Genomic DNA, 22982 nt, shown 5'->3' on the forward strand with positions numbered 1-22982 from the left:
TCTTCTTTAGTTATCCCTATGCTGTATTTGCTAGCTTGAAGTGATTTAGGACAATTTCTCTGAAATTTAACACCAATGCTGTGAACTACTTCCATTCCGGTAGTTAGCAAAGCGAGTCGATCCTCCGTGTCATACTAATGTGCTAATTTTCAGTTGTGATTTTGCCAACATAACAAACCAGGAAAAACTTTCAATTATTAATGAAATCATTGACATGCTCCAAGAAAAATCACAAACGTCGAGAATGCACTTTTCATTGATAATCTCGGGGGTGGGTGGGGGGAACTAGAAAAATATTTAATAATAATGTTATTTTCTTTACTTTCCACTAACTACTTTTAAAAGATGCTGAGGGGTGTTTTGCTGCCCAGTGGTTCAACAGTGCATATTACATTCGAAATGCCTCTAAATTTAAATGAGAGTTTGGTGTCTGGATAAAAATTAAATTCCAATGCAGTTGAAGATATTTGATTAGCACGGCTCAATATGGGACAATGTCTCAATGGCAAAAAGTCGCTCATTAATAGTATGAATCATCTTCAAAAATATATCATAGGTAATGACACTCCATTCCTTCTGGTGGAAAAATTATTGTTAAGAGAAGATTTCATAAAAGTTTTGCCCATTTTGCCACATCCTTATCACCATACTATTATTTATTAATAGTTGTCGTAAGTACTCCCGTCTTTGACCCTTCTTCCAAATATGCCGCTTACATCCCTACTTTATTCTTTATTTTGATTATTGTTATTATTATCCCTACTTTATTTTTTATTATTATTATTATTATTCTTCTGTAGATCACGGTAAACAAATACCAAATTGATCCGTTGAATGAGAAAAATAACAGCGTTCAACTTTAGCCACACACACGAACTTCTACTCGCTTAAAAACAAACAGACATAGTTGATATACATACAAAGGAAGAAAAGAACACCACAGATTATAGACAAAGACAAAAAGAAAAGAACAGAACACCACATAAAAACCTACTGTCCGGCCGAGTCATCACCCCTGGTGAGAAGAAGGCCGCCCTCCCGATGATGACCCGACCGGCCCTGCCCGTGGAGACCTCCTGAAGGCCCCAAGATCTAACCAGATGACAATGTTTTCCCTCTCACCATTCCATTTCTAAACGTACCCCTTGGACATGCCATGAAGTCCGTCGGATACTCCGGATATGTGACTCCCTCTGATAGGGTCACCCAGTAGTCATCCTCAGTGTTTTCATGTCGTGTCCCGCCTAAGTATATTAATCTTGGGTCCTTCCCCACCCCGACTTCTAACGGGTGAGTCCTCCTCACCCTTGTCCCTCTTTCCTTGCCATCTACACCATCATTTCTCTATACTTCTCCTGCACCACCTACCAGCATAAAATTCAGCCTTAAATAATCACCACCTTTCAGCATACATAATAAACGACATATAAACAAACCAATGGCCCACGGTCAGTTCCCTCGAGGAACCGTTAGCCCTAGAAAGAAGAAAAAGCAAAAGAAAGGCCAGCACATACTTAAAAATAAACATAGAATACCACATATGCAATCCCGGAGCAAGACGACACCTTTTACCCAACTGTCCTTGTCGACACGGCACATTCCATCACCGCCATTGTTTTTCTGCTTTACCTACTCCGGATTGCTGAGTCCAGACAACCTTACCTCACCAGCCGTGTCTGTGTTTACATTATTCCTCTCCTGTTGCAACTCCATCCTTGCTTCATCTTTGCTTAACCATGCTTGATCTAATTCAATACCAAGCCATACTCTACATTAAATTTGCCAACTCTCACAAATACATAATGACCCCTATGTACTACTTCTCTAAAATACAATATAGTTAAGACATACCTCTACCATCATTTCTCCAACTCCATATTATAGCAATGAATACACCACACACCCCTCCATCTCCACAATTCCGCCACAAATAGATTTACATATTTACAACAATACATACACCATCACTTCACCCTACTTCTCTAACACCCCATTTCATCATACCACACACACTTCATATTTTTTACCTCTACCATCACCTTTCCGCCAATACTTTAACTTCACTCTTTAATCATTTATTACAACAATAAATACACCACCACTTTTCTATACTTCTCCAGCACCACATTTCAACAAATCCCACACACTTCATTTTTACCTCTACCATCACTTTTCCATCTCCATCTTACAACAGTAAATACACCACCACTCTTCCATCTCTACCTTTCCGCCTTTAATAAATACCCCCCCCCCTTTTCCATCACCACATTTCATCCCACTCCTCAATCACCTCAATTCTCACCAGTAAATAACCACCACTTCTCTATGCTTCTCCCACACCACATTTCAACATCCAGCCAACTTCACTTACCACTTCCTCGATCCATCCATTCATTACCCACACATATTCATACTCCTTGGACATGCCATGAAGTCCATCGGATACTCCGGATATATGCCCCCACAGGGTCACCCAGTAGCCATCCTCACTGCCTTCATGCCACGTCCAGCCTCTAATGACTAATACATCGATACCTAATATTCATAAATATCTAATACTACAACCGTATACCATCACTTCTCCATCACCACATTTCAACCTCGACACTCATAACTCTGCTCCCTCTCAACACTCGCATATTTCCTCACATCTTTCATCAATAGATAACCCTCCACCAACTTCTCATTATACATCCAATTACAACAACACTTCTCCATCACCACATTTCAACCTCCACAATCCTAACTCTACTCCCTCTCAACACTCACATATTTCATCAATAAATAACCCTCCACCAACTACACATTATACATCAAATTACAACTTCTGTCATCACTATTCAATACTCTAATGTTTTTTACTTCGAGTAATAACACCCCCTTCATTTCCACCTGTACCCCACATGTCTGTCAATTATTTATTCCTTCCTGCTTCTTTACCACCTCTCTTGGCCGCCGTTTCATCGCTATCTTCACTCTGTTGACTTCCTTTGCCACCAACTTTAGCTCCCTTCAGGTCCCTTAAGCTTCTGCTCCTCTCTCTGCTCCTACTCAGATCAAGACTCCCCCAGGTTGCCTCTGACCTTGCCTTTTTCCCCTACGCTTCCCTTACTTTACTGCCTTCACTTTCCTGCCTTTCCTCTTCACTGTTTCTGGTCACATTTTCACTTGGTACCTCTCCCTGCCTCTGATCCCACAGTACACTGTTACTTTTGGTATTTTGCCTATCTTCCCCACTGATCGCTGCACTTCTCTCTTTTTCTTAGTCTTGTTTTATCTTCCTTTCTAAGTCCATCAAACTATTCACAGTCCAGATTCTCTTCCAGTTGCTGCCTGACACCACTAGTTCTTGACCTTTGATAGTTGCTCTCAGCCTCTGATTTATAGCTAGAATCCTGTGCTTTCTGAGTATTTTTTCATTTCTAATCGCCTCCCTTCCCACGTCTCTCTTAATCCATATTTTTTCCCTCTGCACATTACCCGCATTGTCTATCACAGCATCGGCCATCAGCGTAGAAAACAGTTGAACTTTGATAGGCCTGTTGCCCCTAATTCTTCCCACTCTCTGCACGTCGTCTATGTCCACTTCACTAAAATTAACTTTCAATTTCCCCTGTATTAAGTCCACTACTTTATAGGTTGTAAGCACTCTGTCTTCTCTCCGCTCCTCCGGCACACCATATATAAATAGGCACTTCTTCCTTTGATTTAAAGTGTTAGCTTCCACTTCTGCTTTCAGTTTCTGCATCTCTTCTTCTAATTGTCCTATTTTTTTTCTGTGTTGCCACTTCTGCATTACTCCTCACTTGAGATGTTATATCGTCAGTCCTTTCCCCTAACCATACCTTCATTTTCTCAAACTTCCTGGTTTGTTCTTGAATCAAATTTTTCAGTTGCTCAAAGGGGCAGGTTTCTTCAATCACTTCTTTTTCAAGGCTTTTGAATTCTTCATAATCTGGCCATTCCTCATTTCTACTAGATGTCGGACCTGGGTTCAGCTCGACCATCCCCCCCCCCCCCCCCAATCCATAGTAACATCATAACCACCGCCGCTGAAAGCAATAATTCTCCTTTAATCTCCATTTCCATTTTACACCCACCTGATTTCACTTCTTCTTTCTTCTTTCTCCCCTGCCATCTTCCTATAGTTGCTCTGTATTGTTCCACACCAATCATTGTCGTTACAACTCCACACAACCTTCCAGCACTCCGCACTCTCTCTCCCTACTCCCACTCCCGGGACCCTCCACGCAATACGTCCGCTCTCGACCGTGGCAAAAAAAAAAAAAAAAAAAAAAAAAAAGGAATTCATTAATATTTTGCCAGAAATTGGTAACTGAGACTACCCCCTTTGGAGATGGTGACAGATCAGATGTTATTGAACTGTCAGCCAGAATTTAAGCACATGATATCATGATTGAAATTTATAGCAAAACATTAATTTCTTCGAAAGATGTAATCAATTTCTCAAAAGTTGGCATTCTTAATTAATTAATTGTATTAATTAATTTTTTGAATTTGGACTTACACCTGGTAGTTCAAAACCATACATTAGCGTCAGCAGATAAATACTCAGTAAGAAAGCTAGCTTCTTCAATTTCCTACATAATTCTTGAATTCCTTAGAATTAATGGTTTGCCTCCACATATTCTTATTATAAAAATTGGAGCCATAGTTATACTTCTTAGGAATCTGAAAGTTTTCCAATGGCTTCTCGATGAAAACAGATTAGGGCCTAATTGTAAGAAGTATGTAAAAAAAATTGTTCAGAGAGTGGAAATAAAACTGGACAGAGAGCTCTCCCTCGCATTGATTTAACATCTCATAAAACGCTTTCATTTTCTTTCAAGGGGCATACAATTCCAATTCACTTGGCATTTTGTATCGCAATCAATAAACCTCAAGAGACATGGAGGTCTCTGTTTACTTTAGCCAGTTTTCAGCCATGGCCAGTTAAATGTTGCAATATCAAGAGAGCGATATTTTAAAGTTGCAGTAGTGCCAAAAGTTAAATTGTACGAGTAATGCAGCGAGCAAGTGGCTACGTGGTTTGAGTTGCAGGTTGCAGAGTGCAGCTAAATATTTTTTTTTTTTCAAATGGTTAATATGCATTTTTTCCTAACTGTATTTATTTTCCAGGGATAACTGCTTTTCAGTGTTTTGACACTCTCTTTATCCGATAAAATCCAAAATAACTGGTGAATTATTTGTCTTGCAAACAAAACGAGTATTTTTACTTCCGATAAAAATATTCATGTCCAATTTCTTCATTACTCAAACATTTTCCAGAAAATTGCACTTGTACATGCTGAAGGATCACTTTGAGCTTGTGGTCCAGGCCGCTCGCAAGTCCAGCGTGGAGTCTGAAAAATTGTCCGAAAATTTGTAGGTAAAATTCGTGGTCCAATATTGTAAAAACCTCAAAGATCTGACCACTAAGCAATATAATTTAATAATGGATCAATATTATATGCTACAATAAGTATATTTGATCAGTAATACAGTTTCAGGAAGTGTTTACAAAAAAAAAAAAATGGTGTATGGCTTTTAGTGCCGGGAGTATCCGAGGACATGTTCGGTTCGCCAGGTGCAGGTCTTTTGATTTGACACCCGTAGGGGACCTGCACATCGTGATGAGGATGAACTGAAGAAGACAACACATACACCCAGCCCCCGTGCCAGCGAAATTAACCAATAATGGTTCAAGTTCCTGACACTGCCGGGAATCGAACCCGGGACCCCTGTGACCAAAGGCCAGCACGCTAACCATTTAGCCATGGAGCTTTCAAAAACACTCTCTTCAACAACTGATTCAGCTCACTTGCATTCAGCTATGGAGGTGAGGGAGGAAGGAATGTATAACTCTCCTACTTGCGTGGGGAGGCAAACAGTGGGGGAAGAACCCGCTACCACAAGGTCCTGTCTTCACTACTGTCTTGTTTCTCTCAGCTGTCTGCTAGATGGGCTGTTGTCACTTCTGCCAGCTACGCATCCACTGACAAGCTTCACATTCCGTGCACATGGAGCGCTTAAACACCCTCATTATCTCATCGGAACTGGAAGGGAACTTCTTTTGTTTGAAATTTGTATCTGACTGGAAGGAATTGCACACCCACCAGGAATATTGCTGCTCTCGCTTCTTTAAATGATTTGTAAGATTTGGACTCAGGTTTCGATTCATAAGTATATTCACCCTTTGTTAGTAAATTTCATGCTTCATCATTAATGCACAGGGGCCATTTACCTAGATGTTAGGCCCCTGTAAACAACAAGCATCATTAAAGCACACATCAAAAATTTTGAATCACCTTGGACCAGAGTTTCCGACTTTTCAAACCAGGAAAAGAAAAGGATGGAATGCAGGGGCACCATATCCAAATTATTGCCCAACAATTCAATAAATGAAACTCTTACAACAATATAAGTTTGCTTTCTCAGTTTTAGTTGCTGAATACAGCGTACCCCTTGCATTGATGCATGCCTGAATTAATCTTGTAATAGTGTCTAAGAGTTCATGAAGTAATGTTGATCCAAATTGTCCCACTCCTCAATGGTGATTTGGCGTAGATCTTGTAGAGTGGTTAGTAGGTCGTGACTTCCATAAACAGCCTTTTTAAATTTATTCCAGGCATATTCGTTAGGGCTCATATCTGGGTTACATCACGGCCACTCTAGTCGAGCGATATCGTGATCACCAAGGAAGTCATTAACGAGAACCCCACGATGGATGCGCGCATTATCATTTGTTAAGACAAATTCTCCTCCAAAATACTGGCGATATGGTGTCGCTATGCATCGGTGGATGTCTTCTGTGTATTGTACAACCATGATATTGCCCTGCATGACTAGCATTGGCGGAAGATGCCACCCCAAAACATCAGGGAACCACTACCTTGCTACACACGCTGGACATTGTGTCTAACATATGAATTCTGACCAGATTCTCTCCAACCACTTTGTTGACAATCATTGGGAACAAGGCTTACGAGACTCATCGTTGAACAGGACTTCACACCAGTTCTGAAGAGACCATTGAGTATACAGCATAATGTTGGACCCATCTATACCGCGCCCCATGATACAGTATCTAGATTTGAGAGCTGTGCCTCGCCATGGGCCTGAAGAGTGATGTTGTGCCTCATGCAACATGTTTCTCACAGAGTTGAAACACGACGACCTGTGGCTGCCTGGCACGGTGGCATTGCATTCAGGGTTCCTCCGAGCAGAAATTCGAACGTAACCGTCTTCCAATGCAGTCGTACCTCTTGGAACACCTGTGCAAGGTAAGTCGTCAACGGTTCATTTCTCCCTATACGGCTTCCCTGTTCGAACCAAATCACTTTGATTGTGGTCCACACATCAAGCATCTGCCCTTGTTGACCATCCTTCTTGACATAATGTAATTATGCATACACTTTGTTTTACGGGCACGTGAACGAACTCTTGCGGGACAAATTTCGGCACTTCGGCATCTCCCAAAACTTTCAAAAGTAGTTAGTGGGATGTAAAAACAATAACATTACTGTTACGTACATGTTCTCATGTCAACTTTGCACATTGTCATCCTAGTCTCTCACTACACTGTTTAGAACACACCTATAATGTGTCCACACCAGGGCGACAACTTCAGCTGAAATACTGCTTCCCATTTGAGCATGGCATTCTGCCTGTGGGGTGGGGTACGCACTGTTGTGAGTATATTTACAAAGATTGTAAGGATCATCTTTCCAGTCTGCATAGGACAGGCCAAGATAGCAACACAGTTAAATGAGATACAGGGACGATGTAAAACTTTTCTTGATGCTTGAGACTTCATGGACTGGGCAGTAGGTTGTAGGTTATGCATTGGCAACCCTTAACCAAAGGTAACTGACCCTAATGAGCTTTTTCTGAGAAAAAACAAACTCAAGTACGTTATCTTGCTAAATGAGTGGTAGATGTTAAATGACTAAATTCTGTTCCTTTTGTTCCAATAAGTCTACACTTCAACAGGTTGGTATTCGGAAGAACATTTGGCTGTAAAAAATATGCCATAAAATTTCATTTGTACAAAGTATAAGCCTTTGTTTCCTCCTATTCAATACCTTATTATATTATACTTCATACTATGTAATAGTCAAATTTTATCTCTCCTCATCCCTAACCCCCAGGAAATGGAACTAAGGGGTAAACATATGTGCATTTAAAGTTTAACACTGAGGATGATCCTTACTCGAGTTCCTGCTCCCTCTCATCATCTCTTCCTAATCAACCCCATTTCTCAGAATGTACCTCCCTATAAACCTTCTAAACAAATTTCCTAACTTCTACATACCACTGCAGTTCACCGATTTGGATCTACAAAACCCGCTCCCAGTTTCATACATTCCCACTCCATAGTCTCATTTAAATTCCTGATCACCCTCCTTTCAGCATCCTTCCTACGCAGTATTCCACTGAAAACAATCTTTGCTCCCTTACACTTCTCCTGCCCTGTCATAACCAGATCTTACACAACCCCAACTATGTTGGTACCTGTTCCTGCTTGCCAAATATTCTTGGTACTAACGTGAAGAACCACCACCTTTTCCTGCCCCCCACCCCCATCCTCCTGCCCTTTTATTTTCTTCAATGTTTATTTTAACCTAATACCTGAAATAATCTGAATTGTAACACACTGCTCTGATTCTCTTTCTTCCACACACTTTCTCACTGTGCCTAACAAGTCTCTCCCTTGACCAGAGCCCACCCACCCACTTCATTGGATCCCCTCTCTTCCTGATCTCACTTATCTTCCCTGATAGCTGCAGAACCTACTTCATTCTCCCTTCTCTCCTTCAAATCACCCTGATCCACCCCCATCCTATACTCTGTTTTCATACCTTTCCCTTTCCTCTTACCTTCCTTTGTAACACTTCCCTGTTCCTCATATTTCGTTTGCTGTTCTACCAGCAGAGACTCGTACCAATTTCTCACAGATACTTCTCCTGAACTCTCCCCCCTGACTAGACCCCTTTGCCCTCATTTTACTTCCACTTAAAACATTAGTCACCGAGCTCGATAGCTGCAGTCGCTTAAGTGCGGGCAGTATCCAGTATTCAGGAGATAGTAGGTTCGAACCCCACTGTCGGCAGCCCCGAAAATGGTTTTCCGTGGTTTCCCATTTTCACACCAGGCAAATGCTGGGGCTGTACCTTAATTAAGGCCATGGCCGCTTCCTTCCCACTCCTAGCCCTTTCCTGTCCCATCGTCGCCGTAAGACCTATCTGTGTCGGTGCGACGTAAAGAAACTAGGAAAAAAAACATTAGCCCACCTGTCATCCACAACTTCTTCCCTTCGTTCCCTGTTTTGTCTACCTTCTGTACCCTCTACATTGAGGAGACCTACCTTTATTCTTGCCCTCCATTAGAAGCCTAATTATCCACCTGAAACTCTCTTACCAGGCGAGTTGGCCGTGCGGTTAGAGGCGCACTTCTGTGAGCTTGCAGCCGGGAGATAGTGGGTTCGAATCCCACTGTCGGCAGCTCTGAAGATGGTTTTCCGTGGTTTCCCATTTTCACACCAGGCAAATGCTGGGGCTGTACCTTAATTAAGGCCACGGCCGCTTCCTTCCAACTCCTAGGCCTTTCCTATCCCATCATCGCCATAAGACCTATCTGTGTCGATGCGACATAAAGCAAATAGAAGGGGAAAAAACTCTCTCATATTCCTAAATGCTCACTCATACAAACAGTCCCTATATTTGCATTCATCAACATTGTGGGTGTTGCAGCCCGCGTCTTTGACAATAGTTCGACGAAAACGGCTGATATGTTAACTGATATGATTAAGGTTTTGGCGCTGGAGGTTCTACTTCGGAAGCTGAAAATTAATGGATTACTCTAGCATGTGTCGGCATGAAATTGTATATTCAAACAGATCATAGTATTGGTACTGTCAGCATAACATGGATCTGCATTCCTAGTCTTCTAACAATTGCTAATAGTGCTTTAAAGTAAGTGTATGTGCTGTGCTATTGCAAGCTGTTCCCACATCTGCACTTCATTTGTCGACAGATTCAGTTACCTCCTTAGTTGCACGTAATATTTTTTTAAAAATCTCTTCAATAAAGACAATTACAGTATTGTTAAGGTGGAATTATAAATTTAATTTTCACAGGTTGATAATTACCTCCTTAAGCATTTCACGTTTAGCATACATAACACTCCCTCTTATGGCAGTCTATCTGAAACATGAGCAGAATTTGGTTCTGGGCAGTTAAATAGAGTATTTCAACATCTCAAATATTTTCATTTTATATTTACAGTGCTGAAATTAGCGACTGGAGAAATTCTCGGGAAGCCTGTAACATGCTTTTCGGCTCCTATGAAGGAGATCAGAGAAATATAAATTTCATTACTATATACAGTAGAGTCTCGATTATCCGACCTAAACGGGACCTGGAGTACGTCGGATAACCGAATATGTCGGATAATACAGAATATCTTTGAAGACGAACTGAAACACACAGGAAGGCTATACTGTATTACTATGTTTTACGGTACTCTATTTATTGACTTACCAATTCAATTGTACAGTAGCAGTACTGAACGAAAACATCCCAAATGTCTTATGAAAAGAAACTTGTCAACAATGTCTGCTTGCCTGCTGATTCACGTTTTCTTGGTGCGAGATCCCGCCATCAACGATAATCCTTCATTATGAGTCATATTTTTCTCCTTTTGTTCTGAAATGCCTCCTTCTTCTTCTTCTTCCTAATTTTCGTTAGCATTCACAAAACCAAGAATATCAGGATCAGTTAGTTGAAACAGCTGATCTTGTGCACACCACTTACATCTTGAGTCGTAGCATCCTCACAGACAGGAACGCAATTCAGTAAGGGAACAATGTTTTTCCTTGTCTTCTTGTACCACCTCCTCTCCATGTTCAACCTCACCCAACAATATGTTCCAAGACTTTCTAATGTCGTTGTTCCAACTTCTTCCCATGACTGCGCTATCCAGTATGCCACGTCTTTCATGTTGTTTCATTGCCGTTGTTCATTTTCTCTATCAGAGATGAAAGGAGTTTCCGGCGATATTTCCTCTTCAATGTTTCCAGCACACCTTGGTCCATTGGCGGCATAATGACGTTGCGTTAGGAGAGAGGAACATCAACATGAACAGGAACAATAACAGAAATGTTTTAAATGTTACAGGCTTCTTTGTTTTACCGATCGTAAGCAATTTTGCTTTTAAATTCCCAGTAATATTAGTATAGGCAAGAACAGTAACTGTCCTTACTACGCTTGTAACCAGGTGCAGACGTCTTGGCTTGGGCTGCGAGAGGTTTTGACGGCAGCATCTTGAAATTCAGTCCAGTCTCATCACAATTAAATATCTGATCACCGGTTAATCCTTCAGCAAGAATTATTTCTTGAAATTCCCTTTTAAATTTCACGACCTCATCGGATTTAGCTGACAGTTTTTCTCCACAGATATTAAGCTGCCCAGTGCCGTACCGTTTTGCCACCGATCAAGCCACCCAGCACTGGCAGTACAATTAGGGTCCCCTTCATTAAACTCCTTCTGGAAATACATCGTCATTTGTTGCGAAATGGGGCCAGATATTGACAGGCCTTTTTCCTGGTTTTGAGTGAACCAAAGAAATAGTGCTTCACTTACTTTTTCGTACTCACATTTTTCATTGTTTTTCTAATTTTCAGTGCTCTGGTAGAGCACCACTTTTGAATTTCTTCCCTCTTATGTTTCCAGTCTCCCACTGTAACACGTCCAACACCATAATCTGGAGCCACTTTTTGAAGAGGTTTCCCCTTTGTCCAGTCTCTTTAACCCACTCAACTTGTCTTCCACAGAAACAATCACTTTCTTCCGTTTACTCACCATACTCGCAGAGGGTATGAAAACTGTAACATCCACACCTACCAATACCACACTGAACAATGACTGAAAACTCGCTGCACCTGTCCTTGAGAAAAACCCGGTCCTATCGCATGACTGCCAGTGCTTGTCCCACGCTCGCACCCTCCACACCGGGTGTCCTAGAATTGCCTCCACCTAAAGTTCAAATTAAGCCTACCAGTGTCGGATAACACGGAATGTCGGATAAGCGAAGGTCGGTTGAGCGAGACTCTACTGTAGAACAAAATTATTTTGTAATATTTTGCATGTCATTATGTTGAATAATCTCGAATGCTGAATACTGGTACTGCTGCTTTGTTGTTATTTTACTTCAAATGAAACGTGTACCTGGTGTTCCTCTGTCTCAGCCTCTTTTAGAAGAATGGTTGTTGCTATGCTATTGTGTTCATAGGTTTCATTTTTCTGAAGCTATTTATTTCTCATTCTAGGTGCATTTTGAGAAGCTTCTAACACTACTAATGCCGTTTTTCTGTCGCAGTAGTTTATGTGGAGAAATGATGATAAATGGAAATTAAGGGGACGTCGTGTTTATGCAATGGCAGTGAATTTTGCACCCCTTCAGTGCATGCCATTTTAAGTTATTTCAATATAGTGCATATATAGATTTCTCTAGGGTGTGCTGGATGTTTTTATCTTGTACAGTTTGTCATTTACAGACTAGTTTATAGCCTAAATAATTTTATAAAACAGCTGCTATTATCCTGCTCGGCAAGATTATCTGAGAAGGACTATCCTTGGCAGGTTTCTGTTCAGATCTTCGAAATCTTGGCGTAGAAGAGCTGAATTAGATTGGCTGATGAAGAATTATTGATGGCTTTTTTTCTCTATAAGAAGTTATAAGCTAGGTTTGTTTGTCAAATGACATGTAGGTAAGAAGTTTCTTAAAACTAGAGTTCCTTGCAAGTTCCCTCCTCATCTCATTACATCAACAAAGGACCAAAATATTGCCCACTGATAACAGTAATGTCACAGTAGAATTTCTCTTTCCTGCATTTGCAAGCCTATGTAACCTACATATAATGTATACTGCTAGAGGAAGGGCCTCATAGTACAATTTGCAAAGATCTATATTGGAGAATGTTTCAAGACTCTGCAACTTCAGTTTGTTCTCTATGCTGGTTTAATCTTTGTCTTCTAGGAGCAAACTACAAAGAAGTAGATTTTAACTTAAATTTACAAAATGAAACACACCAGTGCTGAATGACTTCATCCAAATACAGTTGTGATGGTTTCCAGTAGCCCCCCTCCTAGGAAATAGCTTCAATTTTCCTTTGTTCACAGCAGACATTATTTTTTATGAAATCCCTATTATCTCTTTGTTTTGCAAAATCATAATACTGCTCAAAAGGAAACATGTTACAGTATAGAATTAATGTACATGAATCATTTATTTAAGCTGATACATGCATACATATTCACATTGGATCCAGTATAATGAGGGGATTTTCAATAGCATGTCTATTACTCTTTGCTGCTTAGTATACAGAAGACCATACTCGTAGGTTATTAAAGAGGGCTAACAGTTTAAGGCATGTCAAAAGTTTAACATATAAGAGATTTTATGGGCACAACCAATAAATATTTTGTTGATCGCTGGTCTACAAAGAAAAATCTTGGAAAGAACCCACTTCCCTTTTAAACTGTAACTGAAGATAAAAAGGCCTGTATAACTAGGTAGAATCAGGCAGCAAAGAATAGTAGAATACAGAAAATTTGAATGTCCAATCTCCTGTGTTCTGGCACAGGGTACCTTAAAAACAATTGAATATTGTGCCAGTCTGTGATTGAAAGGATTGATGCTAAGAATAAACTGGTCTTACTGATGTGAGGATCCATTCTAGTCTCTCTAGGAGATGATTACCAGGCCTTAACATTCTTTGTTCTTTGCCAGATGAGCCTTCTGTTTATGCTCTGCAGAATAAAAGACTAGGCTGCAGAATTCAATGAAATTGTTATTTTGGTTACACATATTTTTGTGGATAGTCACAATGGTTTGTGGTAGCAATGCTGGCTGCTGCAAGGGTCTTGTTTCTCTGTATTTCCCAGTGGCGTATGCTGGGATCAAGATGTGGGCTACCAGTAGACTTCAGGTTACCCCTTTTCCGATGGATGGTTTAGTAAACGTCAAGCCTTCAGCATTTTGAGCTGCAGCCAATCGCCAACAGAGAAGCCTGCTGTGTTGTGAACGCTGCTTCACAAGCTACTGCCCTGGCCTCTGCTACTGCCAATACTCAACACCTGATCAATGGAGATGGTAGCCTCATGTTTAGCAAATTAAAGTCCGGCTTTGTGGCTAAATGGATAGAATGCGTGCCTTTGGTCCAATAACCCCGGATCAATTCCATAATCAACGCCTAAACTGTAACAGCTGTTGGCGGAACTCTGGAGGATCAAACCAGCCTTCGGGCTGAATACCCAACAACAACCTCCTCATACTGTTAATTCTGGCTTGGAGACTGGATATCTATGACGTGTTCCCCATTAATTTTATCCTCATTAGGACACCACCAACCCTACACAGATGCCATGCATTATTATTATTATTATTATTATTATTATTATTATTATTATTATTATTCTTGTTTTCAAATGGGTCTACTATGACCACGTTAAGCATCATTTATTTACGGTTCTTCCTCTTTCGATCGGCCTAGTACTTCTTCATCCTTTCGGAGTGGGCTTCTTTACGTTCTCGTGACCAGTTGTTGCCGGTCCGTTTTTTGCTACTTTGATCTTGGAATCCCTTAATTTTGTCGATGATTTTTCTGTATTCCTGTCTATTGTATACTACCTGCTGTGATACATTATTTTCCTCCATATCCTCCTTGATCCCTTTAAGCCAGCTAGTTTGTGTCTTCCTGTTCTCCATGTATTCCAGAATTCGCTTGGCTGTTCTCTCTGGTGGCATTCGTTTAATGTGTCCGTAGAAGCAGAGTCTTCTCTTCTTGAAGGATGTTGTGATTTTTTCGGTCCTTTTGTATAGTTCCTCATTTGGTCGCAGTCTAAATTCTTGACTCACTTTCCTGGGCCCTAGTATCTTCCTCAAGATCTTCCTTTCTGTCTTTTCAGTGTCTTCTAGTAAGCCCTTCCTGTTCAGTGGAATACATTCGATCGCATATAGACTTTCTGGTTTGATGACAGTGTTGTAATGTCTGATTTTTGCAGTGAATGAAACTGATTTTTTTATTGTAGACATTTCGACATAACTGGTATGCTGCTTCCATCTTTCTTGCCCTTTCCTGTAATGCTATTCCTGGTAGTCCTGTTGGGGTTATCCATTCTCCTAGATATTTAAACTTCTGTACTCTTTTAATTGTTCCATATTTGGTGACAATATTTTGTGTCGGATCATTATTATTATTATTATTATTATTATTATTATTATTATTATTATTATTATTATTACGGAGTTTTCCGTGGTAGTTAGAGGTGAAAGAAGGTGCTGGGGTGAACAGGTCTCAAAATACGAAATTAAAGTTAAGATAAAATTTAACAAGGTTATATTTTCTTTTCAAGATCAAGAAATAACAAGAATAACAGAAACACAGTTGAATATCAACAATTTAAGAAAGAATGTACAATTACAGTTTTTACAGAATTTGGGCTTCGAGCCCCGGACTCTCAATTCTTGAGCAATTAGCCCAACTTTACCCAAATACAAGATTCGACAAAGGGGCAGAAGACCCCAATCATGCCCAGGAGCACTTGCTCCCAATTACCTAATAAAACCTCCTCGAGGCACACAAAATCAACTTTTAAGAAAGAGCAAACCCGCTCTTAAAGGTTCAAGCCACCGGGCGAGTTAGCCGTGCGCGTAGAGGCGCGCGGCTGTGAGCTTGCATCCGGGAGATAGTAGGTTCGAATCCCACTATCGGCAGCCCTGAAGATGGTTTTCCGTGGTTTCCCATTTTCACACCAGGCAAATGCTGGGGCTGTACCTTAATTAAGGCCACGGTCGCTTCCTTCCAACTCCTAGGCCTTTCCTATCCCATCGTCGCCATAAGACCTATCTGTGTCGGTGCGACGTAAAGCCCCTAGCAAAAAAAAAAAAAGGTTCAAGCCTATCAAAGGCCACACCGAACTCCACCTTTAAGCTGTCCTCCAATTACAATAACACAGGGGTAAAAATACCCAACCTACTGAGGCCTATTCAGTGAAGAAACAGGACAATTACATGGCCTCCAAAATACCAACTTGAGAGGAGGCGAAATTGCACTCCTAATACATTTCTGTAAAACCTATTTGGCACAAGGCCGCGTATGCAAGGGCTAATCCCATACTAAAGAGGTGACACGATAGGAAAACTTATTACATTACGAAACGAAGAAAAATGGTTGAGAAAACGTAGTCACCTCAAAAACAATATGAAAGGGAGCTCGAGGGTTAGGCACTCTCTATCCCAGTTTGTATTTTAAAGAGATAGAATTTATACCAAGAGTCTATTACATTTTAGAGGAAAGTTACATGATAAAAGGTATCGAACCTGCCCCGAGAGTTAAACTGCTGAGCTAGCAAGAAAAGAAGTTATTAAAAGGCCATTACCTTATGGATGAACTGCTGCCCGACGAAAGAGGCGCTTCCCGCCCCCTGCTACATAATTACACATTGAGAGATGTTACAGAAGTGGCGCGGAGACCCGAAAATCAGCAGTTTATATACCCTCACGGAACATTCGAGACCTTTCATGAATGATAACACCCGCCCACAAGCTTTTTATTGGACGGCCAAAAGATTACAAGTCAAAACTGAAGAAGACATCTAGGATTGGTGGAAAATTAATTACAAAAATTACTCATTGGTCGAATTCAAAACTGGCGGAAATAGAAGGGTTATACAGCCAACCTAAACAATGACTAAAAGAAATTTAACAAAGAACAAACTTATGCATACTAAAATTCTTCAAAAAAAGTTCTTAAAAAAGAAAAAAAAAACAGTTCCTTCACTTCGCACTAGGGTGCACCGTTGTATTTCTTCAGTAGTGCCATCTAGAAGAGAATGTTCACACTTCTCACTACAGAGAAAACAAAAATAAATCGGAAAAGACACAGTTCAGAACTCTTCAAAATTTACAGATAGCGACATCTTCTGATAACCTTTAGAATTAACATGGTTGTTAAAGTTCAGGTTTCCTCCAGTAGGGGAGTTCCAACTGGCGCAATGTTTAAATTAGCGGCGCGGAGGTGTACCGCCCGGTACAATTATTATTATTATTATTATTATTATTATTATTATTATTATTAAATACAAATGCTGAATTTTACAGTGGTCGTACCCATCGTTCACTGGTTTATTAGCTTCCTCGGAAGATCATTGCTGGTGTCTGACCCATGATGACAGGTTCGATTCCAACCAACAAAAGATAACCTGAAATGTTGCATTTCATTTTAGCAGCTGTGCCTATAAAAATAAAACTCTGTTGCTCCTATAACAGCAGCCCTGCAGTGTCTTCCTACAAGGATGTAGAAGGAAACGGGAGTGAAATACCAACACTCTGTTATCTATATGATTAAGTCAGAAGTATAAGATGAGGAAGTAGGTTATATATGATGAGTATGGTTGACAGTAGTGGCGATCTGACGGACCGAAACGTAGCACACCTATCCCCCTGGTCCCTGCTCCTGTCCGATGTACAGCAGCTAGCTGCTATGGTTGAGTAGAGGGGAGAGGAACGAGAGTCTGGGCTGCGATATCAGTCTCCAGTGCTTAGCTCTCAGAAATACGTGCGACGTTTTTTCTCACTACTTTCAAGTTTTGAAAATGGAACAATGTGTCAGATGCTTACATTATAATGTGCTTTCTACTTCCATCATTCTCAATTGAGGTTTGGGCTTCACTGATAGCCTTGGTAACCCTCAGTATACACCACTGGTATTTCTGATCCTAGTTAAGATTTGGAGTTGCCATTATTAACATTGCAAGAATTTGTTGGCTATTTTGTGGTATTTTTATCCTTCAACAAATATGTAGATATTCCTTAACTTTCATAAATGTATAATTCATACCTCTAGGGCAGGGGGCTCCATTTAGTTTTAATGGAGGTCCATTTTCAAAGTACTATATGAAGTGCAGGTCCAGAGTCATCAAAAATACAAAGCTATCCAAGGAATTTTTTTTACTTATCATTGCTGCAGGAGCAATACCGCATATCTGACAATGCACTTCCTATCCATTATTTTCCAAGACTGGTCACCCCTCTCAGCCACATATAGATACGTAATCCATCAGAACAATTTTTGTAGTGTTCATTTTCTTATGCTCATAAACTTTAAACAGATTATACTATAGGAGTGCCCAAATAATCCATGAAAATATACATTCTTACAGTACAGTAGGATAAGGTTAATTTTCCCATACACAGCAGCATGGAATCTAAGTTAGTGTAAGCTATTTTCAGCAAGTCTTTTAAGTGATCATTATTTTATAGTGATCTAAATTTATTTGTTATAAAGTTCACTTTCAAAATTCAGATTCACACATGTATTGAACAAAAAAAGTGTGCATAACTTTACTACCAACTTCTGAAGCTCTGGATATTTATTTGCACCAGAATTGTTCTTAGGTAATGAGTGAAGGTACATCTTTGAACGTGTCTTTCAAAGCTGCAACTCTTTAAACTTTGGTGACTTCTAGCTGTAGGGTGCCTCTGTAGTTGAAAACTACTTCTACTTCATTGATCTGTTCGCTGTTTTTTCCTAGTTGCTTTACCTCGCACCGACACAGATAGGTCTTATGGCGACGATGGGACAGGGAAGGGCTGGGAGTGGGAAGAAAGCGGCCGTGGCCTAAATTAAGGTACAGCCCCAGCATTTGCCTGGTGTGAAAATGGGAAACCACGGAAAACCATCTTCAGGGCTGCCGACAGTGGGATTCGAACCTACTATCTCCCGAATACTGGATACTGGCCGCACTTAAACAACTGCAGCTATTGAGCTCGGTGTTCGCTATTTAGCTCCTAGGAGTAAATATATGTTAGAACCTGTCCTACATTGCTGATTCTGGAAAAATAATTAAATCCATTCTGGAACTTGGTTAATAAATCAGTTGTCATAATGAAATTGCTGCAGTGTGTTTCATTTTTAGTTTTTATCCAGTCACTTAGATTTAAAAAATGTGACATTTCATCAGCCACATGTATTTGTAAAAATTCTTGTCTCTGATATTAATACAGTCATGATCTTCCCCTTTCCTTGCAGTTTCTTGTTCGGTATGTTCATGTGTGCTATGAGGTCTGTTAAGAAGGCATTGGTTTTGCATTCTAGAAATTCAGTGTGCTTTTGTACTGATGTATGTTTGAATGTAAATAGAAATTACTTTATATCTGGCAAAAGTATGTAAAATCTCTGCAGCACAGCACCTTTACTTAACCATCGTGCATTGTTATGCAACAAAAATAATCATGCTCAGCACTTGATTTGTCAAGATGAGATCTCAACAAACGTTGGGCAAGTGATGATTTAGCACGAATAGTTTTTTTTTTTTTGCAATTGACTTTACGTCGCACTGACACACAGATAGGTCTTATGGCGACGATGGGATAGGAACGGCCTAGGAGGGAGAAGCAAGCGGCCTGGTGTGAAAATGGGAAACCATGGAAAACTATTTTCAGGGCTGCCGACAGTGAGGTTCGAACCCACTATCTCCCGGATGCAATCTGAGCTACATGGTCCTAACCGCATGGCCAACTCACCCGGTAAGTTATTCAGTATTGACTAACAAATTGTTATAAGACATTTGCCTTTATAGAAAGAGTAGTTGGAAAAATAGCTAACTTTATAGAAAATATATTTGTTTACAATGTTACTGTCTGGAGTTCAGAATGTAATTTAAAACACACAACACTTTGATAGATGGAGTGATATGATAACTGTGGATTGGTGTTCCTTCAGCTGTTCAGTTAATCCTTTATTAGAACTTAACATAGCTGGAACACCGTCAGTTGTAATCAATAATTTGGATAAATCTAGTTCATAAGATTTGATCACTTCAATGACAGCTTCCTACAGGTCCTCCCCTGTTTGTTTTTTAATTAAAAATACTGTTGCACTTAGCAACTCTTTCAAACACTCCTGCTTTTTAATATCCTACTAACTCTAAAAAATTTCCCCTAATATGGCATTGTTTAACATGCCAAGGGTAACTGACATTTATGCACTTTCAATCCCTCAAACTTTAACCAAGGATTTCCTTATAGAACATTACCGGAAACATCGTGCTGCCTCAAACAGCTTATATCACGATATGAAGATAAAGCTGGAATTCAAGAGGACAAATTGGGGCAAATATTCGTTTATAGGAAGGGGAGTTAGGGATCGGAATAACTTACCAAGGGAGATGTTCAATAAATTTCTAATTTCTTTGAAATCATTTAAGAAAAGGCTAGGAAAACGACAGGTAGGGAATCTGTCACTTGGGCGACTGCCCTAAATGCAGATCAGTAGTGATTGATTTGATTTGAAACTAACAGCTGAGCATTGTCTGTATTATCACAGGACTCTTCTACTGCAAAAGCATATTATGGCATGACTCTCAGAACATCCTTGTTTCCATTTTGTTGGGCTAATGTGAGAGTATCTCTTGTGTTTAAAGAAGATGACACTGGCATGCATTCACGAGTATTGGGAACATCCATTTTGTTTTCACATAATGTTTCTGCAACACCAGTCATACACTCCATAACTATACCTGCATTGGTAAATTTCCCAAAATTAAAAAATGCATAGAGATACTTCACTGCACAGTTCTTGTTGCATCATACATAGATTCTTTACCTTTGTAGCCGTAGAATAGCTTGAAAGCAAGGCATCTATTTTTATTTTCCTAAGGTTGCAACGAAAAGGATACCATTCTGCTGATGATCTGCATTTGGCTTCATAATCATACTTTTGATTGTTGCACAGGTAAATCTCCACAGTGACTACTGTAACATAAAACAATATAAATCAGTTCATTCTGATAAGAACTGTCTATTTTCACAATATACTTTTCTTTTAGCGACCATATTTCCCACTATCCACTGGCCTCAAACCACAACTACACATTCTTACTAACAATTCAGAACCTCCCCTACAGTCTTCATTAACAGCTGTGACTTGAAAAAAAAATGGCAAACTTGTGCACGTGCATTTTCAGTACTGCCAACTCGGCCAATCTGCCTCTAATATGAAGTCCCTCAATTAATTAAAATTCTTACTTTTATTCTTTGTTTGGCCAGTCTGGAAGGTCAATTGGTGTCCCCTGTTCTAGGGTATAAAAATGACCAGGCGAGTTGGCCGTGCGATTAGGGGCATGCAGCTGTAAGGTTGCATCTGGGAGATGGTGGGTTTGAACCCCGCTGTCGGCAGCCCTGAAGATGCTTTTCTGTGGTTTCCCATTTTTCACACCAGGCAGATGCTGTGCCTGGACCTTAAGGCCATGGTCACTTCCTTTCCACTCTTAGGCCCTTCCTATCCTATCATCGCCGTAAGACCTATCAGTGTCGGTACAACGTGAAACAAATTGTTGGTATAAAAATGCTTAACAGTATAATAATGGGTTGTATGACAATCCTATTTAAAATATATTCTTGGTATTGGTTTCCAATTTCAGTTGCCACACTGAAGTAACAAGGGCAAAATGGTATCATTTAATACGGTAATGAGCCTTTTCCTTATAATACATCGCTTTTTTTAAGATCCCTAAAATCTAGCTTTTTAAATCCTAAGTGTGTTATTTTATACATCTTTAGTGCCACTTGTTTGGTTGGTTACTATTATTTGCTTTACAATAGAACTTTGCGCTATTTATGTATTGCCTGGTAATTGTTGTTAACGTGACAGTTAAGCACTTATTGTTGCTTGTTAATAAGCATGTGTTTTTCTTTCTTTCTTTTCCCCCTCTTCATTGTGAAGGCATAGCGAGCATGAGTGTGCCTGTGTACATAGCAGAGAGTGCTCTTCCTGAAGCTCGTGGCCATCTTGTCACTGTCAATACTCTCTTCATCACCTGTGGCCAGTTTGTTGCAGCAGCTGTATGTGGATTCTTCAGTAAACATATTGATGGATGGAGGTGAGCATGGACTGTTATGATTAACTTTTGAAAATTACCTACTGAATGACTGAAAGGTATTTGATACTGGCAGGTTCAAAGTGTTATAGAACTGGAACATAAATTGTAGTTTATTTGGATGCAAACAACTTTTCACATTGTTTTGATCAACACACAGCATAGCGGAGCACACGGAATAGCGGACCTATACTCTTAAATAAACCTAAAAAAAATGCTTCTCAACGCTATACAGTGTTTTTGCTGTGTTGTGATGTATTCTTTCTTTAATGATCTTTTGTAAGTTACAAGTATGAAGATTTGTGTTCATTGAAAATATTATCCCTTGTCATAATAATGGTATGGTAGGTTAGGTTGTATCGAAGCTCCCAGATACTTTTAAGATGAATCTATTTTATGAAAATTAAAATAAACTCAGTCGGAGGGGAAGTGTACGGTGAGCTGTATAATTTTTCACTAAGAATTTCAGTAGATGACTTGCTTAGTTTACTATTACAAAACTAATTCAAATTGTATTTTGAGAATCATAGTCATAGGATGCTCTGTACAAATACTATCCACGAGCTGTTGCTCTCCTGTGTGTACGGTTTTCTTTGGTTGTGATAACCTGTGTATCATTTGGAATGCAATTACGTTGACCATATATTTTGTTTCATTGCATTAGAGCAAATAATTTGATCTTGAAAATTGTAGTTGAAAGTTCTCTGCTATTCCAAACAACTTGTTCCCATAACATCTAGAAGTAAATCTTCAAAGTTTCTCACCAGTCATACGGGAACATAGTTGTATATATATTAATTTGTGTTATTGTTAGATATTTTGTTGTAACTAGGGATCTTCATATTAAACTCTGAGATTCCTTGTTCTTTACATTATTATGCTTACAAAAATATCTGCTGTGTAAAAATACAATGGTACATTGTTTCTTGTGCAGAATCAGGTTCATGAAAGTATTTTTGAGAATTTATTTCTCCTATGGGAAATAGAAAGCATTTTCTATTAAGTGGAATTTAGATTGTTCACGTAACAATTATTATTAT

The 22982-nt window shown here is 39.7% G+C and overlaps 1 protein-coding gene across 1 annotated transcript in view; it reads left to right on the plus strand.

Annotated features, from left to right (window-relative positions):
• Window positions 1-22982, plus strand: part of LOC136864123 (proton myo-inositol cotransporter) — a 569053-nt gene that overhangs the window by 343430 nt on the left and 202641 nt on the right. Inside the window, exon 4 of the mRNA XM_067140727.2 lies at window positions 21789-21945. Within this exon, the coding sequence (XP_066996828.2) occupies window positions 21789-21945 (157 nt within the window). The remainder of the gene's footprint in view (window positions 1-21788; window positions 21946-22982) is intronic.

Source organism: Anabrus simplex, chromosome 2 (genome assembly GCF_040414725.1).
Source record: "Anabrus simplex isolate iqAnaSimp1 chromosome 2, ASM4041472v1, whole genome shotgun sequence".
Lineage (NCBI taxonomy): Eukaryota > Metazoa > Arthropoda > Insecta > Orthoptera > Tettigoniidae > Anabrus > Anabrus simplex.